Source organism: Bubalus bubalis, chromosome 5 (genome assembly GCF_019923935.1).
Source record: "Bubalus bubalis isolate 160015118507 breed Murrah chromosome 5, NDDB_SH_1, whole genome shotgun sequence".
In the NCBI taxonomy this organism is placed as follows: Eukaryota; Metazoa; Chordata; class Mammalia; order Artiodactyla; family Bovidae; genus Bubalus; species Bubalus bubalis.
Window position 1 is genome coordinate 1,073,308 of NC_059161.1, and position 11,071 is coordinate 1,084,378.

The 11,071-nt window shown below is 56.9% G+C and overlaps 1 protein-coding gene across 1 annotated transcript; it reads left to right on the plus strand.

Annotated features, from left to right (window-relative positions):
* Window positions 1-4,413: 4,413 nt before the first annotated feature.
* On the plus strand, window positions 4,414-5,799 carry LOC102408083 (alpha-1,3-mannosyl-glycoprotein 4-beta-N-acetylglucosaminyltransferase-like protein MGAT4E). Its single transcript, XM_025285283.3, has one exon. The coding sequence runs from the start codon at window positions 4,414-4,416 to the stop codon at window positions 5,797-5,799; it is 1,386 nt and encodes a 461-aa protein (XP_025141068.3).
* Window positions 5,800-11,071: the final 5,272 nt, after the last annotated feature.

Here is an 11,071-nt window from a genome sequence, read left to right on the forward strand (position 1 = left end):
TAAAGCGCTTAGAGAAGTGGGAATTAGATGTCAAGATGTGGAAATGTTCTCAAAGTGCTATGCATCTGTTTAAGAGTCTAGAAGTAAAATCTGGGTGGGGCTTAGGAATAAAGGGAGAGGGACCTTTCAGACATGACGGAAAGGAAGGCAGTGCTGGTCTCCATGGCTGAAAAATGGTCATCGTCGCTTATCACAAAAGTGCCTGCGTTCATTCAGTGCTTGCCATAAGCAGACATTTTTCTGTGGATGATTTCTTTTCGCCCTCATAAGGATTGCACTGAGAGTAAGCATTATTATCTATTAGTTTCTAGATGAGGAACTGGGCTTCAGAGAAATTGAGTCACTTGGCCAAGATCACATGGCCAATAAGTTTAGTGGAACTAGATTCTGGCCCAAGTCTGAGTCTGAGCCCAGACTCTGAGCTCTCATCCATCGCCCAGATAGTGCCCTTCTCCGCTGAGCTGCCTGGCTCTCCTGGCACTGCAGTGTCCCTGGAACCCAGCACTCATCATATCACAGAATCCCAGTAGCTAGTGACTCAACACATATTTGCTGAGCTAGCACTCTGGGCCAGCACTGTGCAAAGCGCTCTGGATGCAGCATGGAGTGAAGCGAAGGCCTGGCCCTCAGTCTAGTGACTAGAGACAGACAGCAACACACACAAGTAAGACAGCTTCTGGTAGAAGTCAATGCAGAGAAGAGAGTACATAGTAGCCAATGGGAGGATGGGAGGGGGTGAGAGGTGTTTTAACCCTGATAACCTGAGGCCGCATAAAGACCCTGCGTGTTGGGAGGAGTCGGCTCAAGGAAAGCCTGCGAAGGAAAGTTCGAAGAAGACCAAATGCCAGCACTCAAGAAACAGCTTGGTTTGTCCAAAGGATGCTCACTGCCCCAAATAGCTGGGGGAAGAGGGGCGGGGTAGGGGAGGGAGATGGCGTCAAAGAGGCAGGCAGAGGGCCAGGTCAGGCAGGATCCTGGAGGCCACGGTCTGGAGTTTAATCTCCGGTGTAAAAGGCCCCTGCGTCGTGGGGAAGGAGGACAGGGTGGGGTGGGGGCCAGTCAGGTGGTGCCAGCGGTCCAGGCAGGAGATGATGTAGCGGCAGACATGGAGAGAGGATCGGATTCCAGATGCTTTGGGGAGGAAAAGATAACAGGACTAAGTAGATGGAATATGGAGTGTTAAGGGGAGAGAGGTAGCAAGGATTTTTCCCATGAGGAGCTGGAAAAATGGTGGTGCTATTTACTGAGGTGGGGAGAACTTGGGGAGGAAGAGATTTGGCAAGTAGGAAGACTCTGTAGCTCTATTTCGGCTCCGTTAAAATGAAGACACCTCTTATCCAAATGGAGATGGTGAATTGTCAGGTCCTTCAGAGCTCAGGAAAGAAGCTGGGGCTGGAGGTCAGACCGGCCCTAGGAGTATATATGAAGTGACGGATATATACACACACTGCATACGTGTATGTATACACGCACATGGGTGCACACATGTTCACGAGTAGTGTACACAGTAAAGTCATGGGACTGGGTCAGAGGCCTGGGGCCCACGACAGGGCTGGCGGGGAAGAGGAGAAGCCAAGGAAAGAGCCTGAGAGGGAAGAGTCAGCGGCAAGAGCCGAGCTGGGCAAAGTGTCTGGAGCAGGAGGCTGAGGAAGATGAGGAGAGGGAGTGTGAGATGAAGTGGGCTGGTTCAGGGCGACAGAGCTTCTACAGCGGCTGCGGAGGCAGGGGGCAGGACTTGGAAAGGACATTTCTTCGGTGGGCGGGGGGGCAGGGGTTGCTGCTTTACCCACCGGAAGACAGTTGGCGTCCTTTTGACAGTGACGGGAATGGCCCAGTAGGGCAAGAAGCATGGGCAAACGGCAGGAGGAAAGAGCGTCCTCACGGGGTGAGAGCAGGGAGCCAGCCACCCGGGCAGGAGGGACCCGGTCTTGGCCTCCCAGACAAGCCCAGCCCACGGGTGAGTCCTGGCCAGGGGTCCCCCTGACGACGGGGCAGCAGGCCGGGACACGGAGCAGCATCACAGAGGGAGCCTAGCTCAAGGCTGGCGCACCAGGGAGGGGGCCTAGTTTGTGGTGCCGGGTCCTCCGGTACCCCAGCTCCTCTCTCTCCTGCTCGTCCAGGAGCCTGACCTGCGCAGGGTCAGGGCAGTGCCCCACCCACCCCGACCCCGCCCCTGGCGGCCAGAGAGTGACAGGTAACCCGCAGGCCAGGGGCAGAGGGAACAGGGCTGTGCACTTGAGGGTGAATGCCTCCGGCTGTCGGCTGTCGTTGTAAAGCCTTTTATTCAACATATGTATCCATGTACTGATTTGTATCTGAATTACCCATCAGGCTAAAAGTCCTGGCTTAAGAAAACCAGGTAAGAAAAGTCTAAGTCTTCCTGCCGTATGTAAGTACTGTTTTTATAACTCTTATCAAAAAGCTAAATGGTTAAGGGAGACAAGCATGGTAATCCCTACCAAAATACTAAAGTGGCAGGGAGCCATGAAAATGGGGGAAATTAGAGAATATTGTAGCCTTGGGAGCATCATAATTACCGATGACGATTTCTTTTCTTTTGTGTACTGACTGCAGAGAAAGGATCAAGCGTGGGAGACAAGGTATATTAAAGCCTTTCTTCTGATCATTTAGAAACAATCAGGAAAACACATTCTCTCTGGAGGAAAGACACAGACAGTGAAAAAGCAGCGTATGAGTGCTTTGGAGGCTGAGCCAGTCTGAATTCCTGCAGCCCATCAGTCCCGAAAGGATTTTTCTTTCGCTCTGAGTTAACAGAATTATGTTCTAATCGAGGTCTGTGAATAAGACTAAGGGTTGGAATAAATTAAGGACGTCCTTTACAAAAAGTAGGAAAGGCATCAAATTGCTTAGCACTTAGCAACACTTCAAGTTCAGCTATTTTAATAAATAGTTTGACTTTTGTTTAAAAAAGTAGGAGTGGGTGGTAACCATCTGTTTTCTAAGATAAACGGGCTTCAGCAATGAAGGCCCAGCAGACCATGATCATTGGAGCAGGGAAAACTCGGAGAATTGGAATCTCCAGACAAACCTGCACAGAGAGGGCAGCAGAGGGCCCGGGGCAGGCGGCCTCCCCTCTGCCGGCCAGGAAGCGGGCTCCTGTCCCGGCTCAGACGGAGGGCAGGCGTGGGGACTGAGTGTGCAGTGGACAGAGGACGGCTGGGAGGGGCGGGCCTGCAGGAGACGGGGGTGAGGCGTGGACGGGGGAACCCTGCCGGCCTGTCGCCCTCTCGCCCAGGCGCTGCCATGCACTGTCCCCTCTGGCGCTGCTGCGTCATCTCCATGGGCCTCGGGGTCCTGTGGCTCCTGTTCACGCTGGAAGTCCCCAGGGAAGTTGAAGACGACCAGGACAGGATGGCTGTCAAGGTCCAAGCAGCGGCCTTGCCCTCACTGTGCAGGTTCAGGGTGGGTGGGGGGTGTGGACAGCACCCACCCCTCTCACGGGAGAGCAGGAGGCTCTGAGGGGTGGGTGCGGACCTGGCTGGACCCACTGGTTCCCAGAGAAGCTGATTCCCCATCCCCACCCCCATATTTGTTAAGGTAAGGAACACAGCAAGTACTGTGTGAGCCCTGGATGCTCCATCTGTGGTCAGATGTCCTGATGCCACGCCGGGCTTGCTCTGGGGGGAGTGAGCCAGTCTTTCCCTGGAGGAGCTCTGGGGAGACCACTAGCAATAAAGCCCATGCTTTCTATGGCAGGAGGACCAGATGTTCGCTCTGCCAGTACCCCAGGAGGACAGCTACAGGAGAAGGAAGGGCCTGGGGCCACTAGAAGACTGGCGGAACCTCACTTCCAAATACCTGGAAAAGCTCCAGCAGAGAAAGAAGAGTGAGTTCCAAGGAGGGGAGTGGGTCCCATGGGAGCAAGAGGGTCAAGAGGAGGAAGGGGGAGGGCTCCCTGGTGTCCAGGGGTGAGGACTCTGTGCGTCCACTGCAGGGGGTGCAGGCTCGGTCCCTGCCTGGGGCATCAAGATCCTGAATGCCATGTGGTGTGGCCAAAAATAGAGGGAAAGAAGAAGAAGAAGGTGGGGACTCAGAGAGAAGAGACAGGGAGAGAGGGCAGGGTCCCCAGGCGTCTGTGGGCGGGTAGACAGTCCTTTCCCCGTCAGGGCACCTGGTCTCAGGGATGAGGAGCAAGGAGGGGGAAGATAAAGTGGCTGCTCCCGGAAGACAGCCTGAAAGCACCTGGGAGAGGGGGGCCTTCGGGGCTCACAGCCCGACTCACCCAGATTGCAGCTCAGGGGTGCTGGGACCCCTGGAGCCACGAGGGCTCCACAGAGCTGAGGCACGGCTCAGGCTCCTGACTTCCAGGAGAGGGGCTCCTTCCAGGAGATCTTCTTTAAAGGAGAGCTTTGTGAAGATGAGCTAGGTAAAATCAGAAGGAATGACATATGTATGTGCTCAGTGCTTAAACCACGGGCAGCAGAACCGTGGCTCCAGGAAGCCTCGGAGGCCGCGGGGAGTAGCACCCTGGCTTGGGGCTCCTCAGGCTTCGGAGTGCACACCAGGCACCTGCCGACGGTGTCCAAGCGCAGAGTCCAGGTGGGAGCCCCCCGCACCCCACTCCAGGGGGGCGAACGGGAGCAGGCAGGCGTGAGAGAGCCGGCGCCCCGCCCCCTGACGCCGCCACTTGCCTCCCCAGCGTGGCTGACGGTGGGCATCTCCTCGCGGCCCCGACCGGGGCCCGACCCCAGCGGCCTCCTGTACACTCTCCTCTCGGTGTTCCGCGCCACCTCGAAGGTGGAGCAGAAGCGCCTCACGGTGCTGGTGCACCTGGCGGGCGCCGACCCCGCCTGGCTCGGGGAGACCGTCCTGAATATTTCCAGCCTCTTCAGCCCGCAGATCTTGGCGGGGCTGCTGCTGCTGATCCACGCGCCCCCAGACGCCTACCCGCCCGCGGGCGCCGGGGCCTCCGGCCGGGAGCTCTACTCTGAGCAGAACGTGGATCACGCCTTCCTCATGAGCTCTGCCTCGAAGCTCTCGGAGTACTTCCTGCTGCTGGAGGACAACGCCTTCTGCGCCCCCAACTTCATCAGCCACGTGCAGTGGAAGGTGGACACGCTGCGGTCTCAGCCCTGGGCCTTCCTGGAGTTCGCCAACCTGGGCGTCCTGGGCAAGCTCTTCCGCAGCAGCGACCTGCCGACGCTGGCCCACTTCGTGCTCCTCTTCTACCGGGAGAAGCCCCTCGACAGGCTGCTCGCCCACTTCCGCGTCCTCCTGGCCCAGAAGGACCCCATCCTGTGCACGCCCTTCCTCTTCTACCACAGAGCCACCTACCACCCCCTGAACGAAGGGCAGAAGGCCTCGGGCGCGCGCAGGAAGAGCCCCTACGCCCCTGACAACCCGCCGGGAGCGGCCTTCACCGACATGAAGGTGTTCGAGGTCCACTTCCCCTGGGAGGCCTACACTCTGGACGAGTCCTTCTTCTGGACCCACAACGTGAGTGCTGGCAACCACCTGACGGTCATCCTGAACCAGCCAGCCGACCTGAGGAGGGTGCAGGTGCTGACGGGCACCATCGTGGAAGGCAGGCACGCCCTGGAGAGGGGGCAGGTGGAGCTGGGCTACGGGCCCGAGGGCATGCCGCAGCGCTGCTCCAGCTTTGTCCTGCTGGGCCGCCTCCTGGAGGGGCAGCTGGATCAGGAGGTAGTGCCCAGGTCTGTGGGGCACCAGGTGAGCTGCGTGAGGCTGCTGGCGAACGCCAACCAGGCGGGCGGGCTCATCGTCAGGCACATTTACCTCTGGGAAGAGCATGCCAGAGACACGGGCCACTCGGGATGAAGACAGACCAGGAAGACAATGAAAAATTAAAATCTTGCAGCCACATCATTCTAGCCTGTCTGAGTGATCTGGGGCCAGGGCGGGTGGGGGGTGGGTTGTGCCAGGGAATGAGGGGCAGAGAGGGAAGACAGTGTAGTGCCAACAAGATGCTCCACCTGCTCCTTCCTTTTTCTACCCAAACAAGGGACTCTTACAGGCCCTCTTTTCCTGGGCCAGATGTAGCTTAGCCCAATTTGGGACAAGGCCCTGGTCACTCCCAGAACCTTTCTATTCCTGGGGTGCTGAGGTCAGCTCAAGGACAGGGTGATAGTGTGTGTTCTCCCAGCGGGAGGAGCGGGGTAACAGGAGGGGAAATCATAGCCAGGCCCTGGAATTCACACAGAAGAAGCTAAGAAAGGGTCTCTCATGAGAAGTCAAACTCCCCAGGGCTCTGGAGTTCACAGACACGTGCACAGCAGGGAAACGAAGCCCCTGGCCCTGTCTTTCTGAGCTGTTCTGTAGCGCCAGCCCAGTTCCCTCCTTCCCTCACAGACGGCTGCGGAACGAACAGTTTGCCACCAAACCATCACCTTCTCCTCGGTGCTCACTCCTCACCCCCACACCGGCTTCTGAATCCCAGCGCTTCTGAGACTCCTCCCTGTTTGTAATGAGAAAAATTGTCAAACCTAGAGGAGTTTCCAGATCTCATTCTTCTTAACTCTCTGCAGCAATACACAGTACAAATTAGTCTTCTTCTTGACTCCGGGGATTTGTCCATCCATCAGAATGCCTGAATCCGTACTATGTTCTGGGCTTCCCAGGTGGTGCTAATGGTAAAGAACTCACCTGCCAATGCAGGAGACTAAGAGAATGGGGTTGCAGGTTCAACCCCTGGGTCAGGAAGATCCCCTGGAGGAGGGCGTGGCAACCCGCCCCAGTATTCTAGGCTGGAGAACCCTACGGACAGAGGAGCCTGACGGGCTACCGTCCATGGGGCCGCACACAGTCAGACATGCCTGAAGGGACTTAGCAGGCTCGCACGACTATGTTCCAGGGACCAAAGGAGCTCCTCTTGGGGTTAAGAAGTACAGGACCCCGGGGGAGTATGGCCCTGTGTTAAAACTTCATTGGGAGCTTAGGAAAGGCTTTCTGGAAGTCACGATGTCTAAACCTGACCTACCAGATTTTCGGGGAAGAAAGCCAGGTGATGAGGAAGGTTCAGGAAGATTTTCCAGTAAAAGAAATAGCGTGTGGGGAAGTGGGCCAGAAGTGAGAAGGAGCTTGGCTCACTGGGGAAAACCACTCATTTAATGGGGCTGGAAGTGGAGGGCGAGCTGGAGTAGGAGTGAGACAGAAGACGCAGCCGCAGGACTAAGAAATAACCAGCTTACAAGAGGCCGTGGGCAGTTCAGTGGGGGAAAGGATGACCTTTGCAACAAGCGGTGCTGGGACAGCTGCCTGTCCACATGCCAGGGAGCGAAGCGTGGCTCCTACCTCACATGAAAGACGAACCCAGAATGGATCTAGATCCAGATGGAAGAGCTAAAAAAGAAAAAGCTCTTAGAAGAAAACAGACGTGTAAATCGTTGTAACCTTGGTTAGGCGATAGATTCTTAGATACGACACCAAAAGCACAAGTCACCAAAGGGTCGTGGTTGGTGGTTTAGTCATTGAATCGTGTTCGACTCTTGGGACCCCACGGACTATAACCCACCAGGCTCCTCTCTCCATGGGATATCCCAGGCAAGAACACTGGAGTGGGCTGCCATTTCCTTTCCCAGGGGAACTTCCCAACGCAGGGATCGACCCCACGTCTCCTGCATTGCAGGTGGATTCTTTACTGACTGAGCCACCAGGGAAGCCCCAGATAAACTGGATACTGTCAAGTAAGTGATAAGATAACCCACAGAATGGAAGAAAACCATCTGCAAATCATATCTGACGAGAGATGGATATCCAGAATGTATAAAGAAAGCTCACACACAATAATAAAAAGACAAATAACACAATTAAAAATGGGCAAAGGATTTGAATAGACATTTCTCTGAAAAAGATACACAAATGGCCAACAAGCAAGTGAAAAGGCACTCATGGTTAGTCATTAAGGAAATGCAAATCAAAACCACATTGAAACACCACTTCACGCCCACTAGGATGGCTATTTAAAAAACAGGAAATAAGTGTTGGTGAGGAGGAGAAACTGGAGCCTCATACATGCTATTGCTGTGTTCAGTCCTCAGTCGTGTCTGACTCTTTGTGACCCCATGGACTGCAGCACGCCAGGCCTCCCTGTCCATCACCAACTCCCGGAGTTTACCCAGATTCATGTCCCCTGAGTCGGTGATGCCATCCAACCATCTCATCCTCTGTCATCCCCTTCTCCGCCGGCCCCCAATCCCTCCCAGCATCAGAGTCTTTTCCAGTGAGTCAGTTCTTCGCATCAGGTGGCCAAAGTATTGGAGCTCCAGCTTCCACATCAATCCTCCCAGTGAGTATTCAGGGCTGATCTCCTTCAGGACTAACAGGCTGATCTCCTTGTATCCAAGGGGCTCTCAAGAGTCTTCTCCAACACCATAGCACATGCATGCTTAGCAGAGCTGTAAAATGGGGCAGCCACTTTAGAAAATGTTTAACAATTCTCAAAATGTTAGAGTTACCATATGATCCAGCAGTTTCACTCCTAGGTCTGTATGTACTTAAGAAAATAAAAACGTAGTCCACACAAGGGCTTTCACACATGAATGGTCATAGCAACATGGTAATAACCCAAATGTGGACCCAGACGGAAGAGCTAATTGTTTTTCTTCTAGACAAACAATCCAAAAGTCCATCCCTGAGGAACGGTGTATCCTATGATGAGATAACTACTCAGCCAGGAGAAGGGCTGGAACACTCACACGCGCTGCAGCGCTCAGGAACCTTGAAATCACTGCGCGGCGTCGAGAAAACCAGTCACAAAGGCCAGAGCTACGGCTCCACTTGCATGAGATGCCCGCAGGCAGCAAGTCCAAAGGGACTCATATCTGCGGGCGAGGAAAAGCCGCCTGTGGTGATGGTTGCACTCTGTGAACATACTGAGAACCACTGAATTGTATACTTTAAGAAGAGTGAATTTGGGGGTATGTGAATTATGTCTCAACAAAGCAGTTACTTGTTTAAAGCCGTAGAAGCCAGTGAAAGGGTTTAGAATACCCTGGCGGCAACAGAGGGTCACAGCGGTTCTGAGCAGGAGAGGAAGCGGCTGTGGGTGCGTTGGGGAGGTCACCCGAGGCACTCCGGTGGGGTAGCTGGAGGAGGTCAGGAAGGGGAAGCCTATGAGAACTAACACGATGGGGGCTTCCCTGGCAGCCCGGTGGCTAAGCCTCCACGCTCCCGGTACAGGGGGCCTGGGTTCGATCCCTGCTCAGGGAGGTAGATCCCACGTGCCACAGCAGAGTTCACATGCAGTTACTAAAACACAAAAAAAGGACCCCATGCGCCGCAACGAAGACCCGGCACAGCAAAACCGATCAATGCGCCCGAGGAGACATCAAGGAAAACCAACAAGACGCGAGGGGCCTCCGCGCGGGCCAGGCGCCCCGCCCTGTCCCCCGCCCCGGCAGCCGCCTTTCCGCAATCATAAACGAAGCTGTTTCCCACATGCCTCTCTGACTGCTCACGGTCTCTGTCCCGGTCGCCGTTTCTCCACCCAGCCCTGAACGTGGGAACGTTCCGGGGCTTTCTGCCACCTCTTCCGTCTGCCTTCAGGCAGGATCAGAGCCTCACCTGAGGGGACGTTCGGGCACCGCCCAAGTCCACGCTATCCTCGGGGGGCTCCAGCCGAGCCTCGGCGGCCCCTGGCTGGAACTGTCAGCCCAGCACGTCCGACAGCAAATTCTGCAGCTTGTGTTGGTTTCTGACGACGGTTACCTTGCACAGCCCTAAAACGGGGCTTTGAAAAAATGGTCTGTAAGCTGCCTCCAGCAGGGTCCCCTGGAATTGCTTACTGAACATGGTTTGCCCAGCCCGGCTCGTCCTCCCGTCAGCGTGCTCCAGCAGCGGGACTCGGCTTCCCCACCCTCGCCCAGGCCGCCGCCCGGGCCCGGGTCAGCCTCTCCAGACCGGCCGCTGTGCGGCAGGCCGCAGGCAGCCCCTGTCCACCCCTGAGAGGTGCTGGGGAGCCTCGGGAGGGGGCGCGGGGAGGCCGGGGAGGCTGCCCGGGGGTGGCGGCTGGCAGCGGAGGGAAGCGTGGCGAGCCCCCGGAGCCTCCCGGCCCGACAGCGTCCCCGCGGTCCAGGGCCATCAGCAGGGCCTTCCCGGGGAGAGACCCGTCAGAGACGGAAGGAGCGCGGAAGGCGGAGAGGGGCATCTCCCCTCGTTGGCCGGCTGCCCTGGGACCCAGCTGGACTTCCTGCACGCGGTGTCACCACCCCGAGGCCGAGGACACTCAGAGGGCAGCTGGCTCCCCGCGGCCTCTATGCTGGGGGCAGGAGAACTGGGGGGTCCGACCTCTGGAGTCCCAAGTGGTCTCGCCTGTAGGATGCCGACACTCAGGGCTGCTGAGAAAGCAAGTGGGGTCTGTGTGTGTGAGGACCCAGGACTCCCAAGAGCCCCTCGTGTTGGGTCCTGCTACCCAGCGGGTCCCCGGGGCTCTCCAGCCTGCAGCCTCTCCCTCTTGGCGCCGCCCCGGGGCTCTTCCCAGGGGCTGGGGCTCTGCTGGCCTGTGCTTTCCCACGACCTCCGCCCTGGCTGGCTCTGCGTTTGGGACCAGCACTCCCCTCGCCACATGTAGCCCAGCTGTGAGGGCCCTGGAGCGCGCTTCCTGCCCCAGACACTGCCGGGCTGTTCCCTGCACCCTTGTCCCCCAGGCCTCGCAGGGTGCACGGCAGGCCCTCCTCCCTGAGCCTGAAGTCCCCACTGCACCGCCTGTCCCACGCCCTGTCCCCGCACCACCCCCTGCGCAGACACCGGGCTGTCCTGCCGCCCCTCCCTCTCCCCTTCCCCTGCCCACTATGTCTGCTCTTTGCTCTCGTGACCCCAGAAGACCGTGGTATATCACCCTCTCACCTTGCCTTCAGGTTTGGGCTCTTCTAGTCATGGTTGGGGTAACCTGTCAGCCAACCTCCCGGCTCTCCCAGTCCTCCCCCTAACCCAGGAGCAGGGACTGTCCAGGCTGGAAATCAATTTCCTCATGCAAAACACAAATGTCACCCCCCCAAAGAGCCGAGACTGCAGGGGACTCACTGCCTGAGTGTCAGGCTGTCACGCACTTCAGTAGGTCAGCACGATAGATCTGTTCATCTTCCAGCCCGTC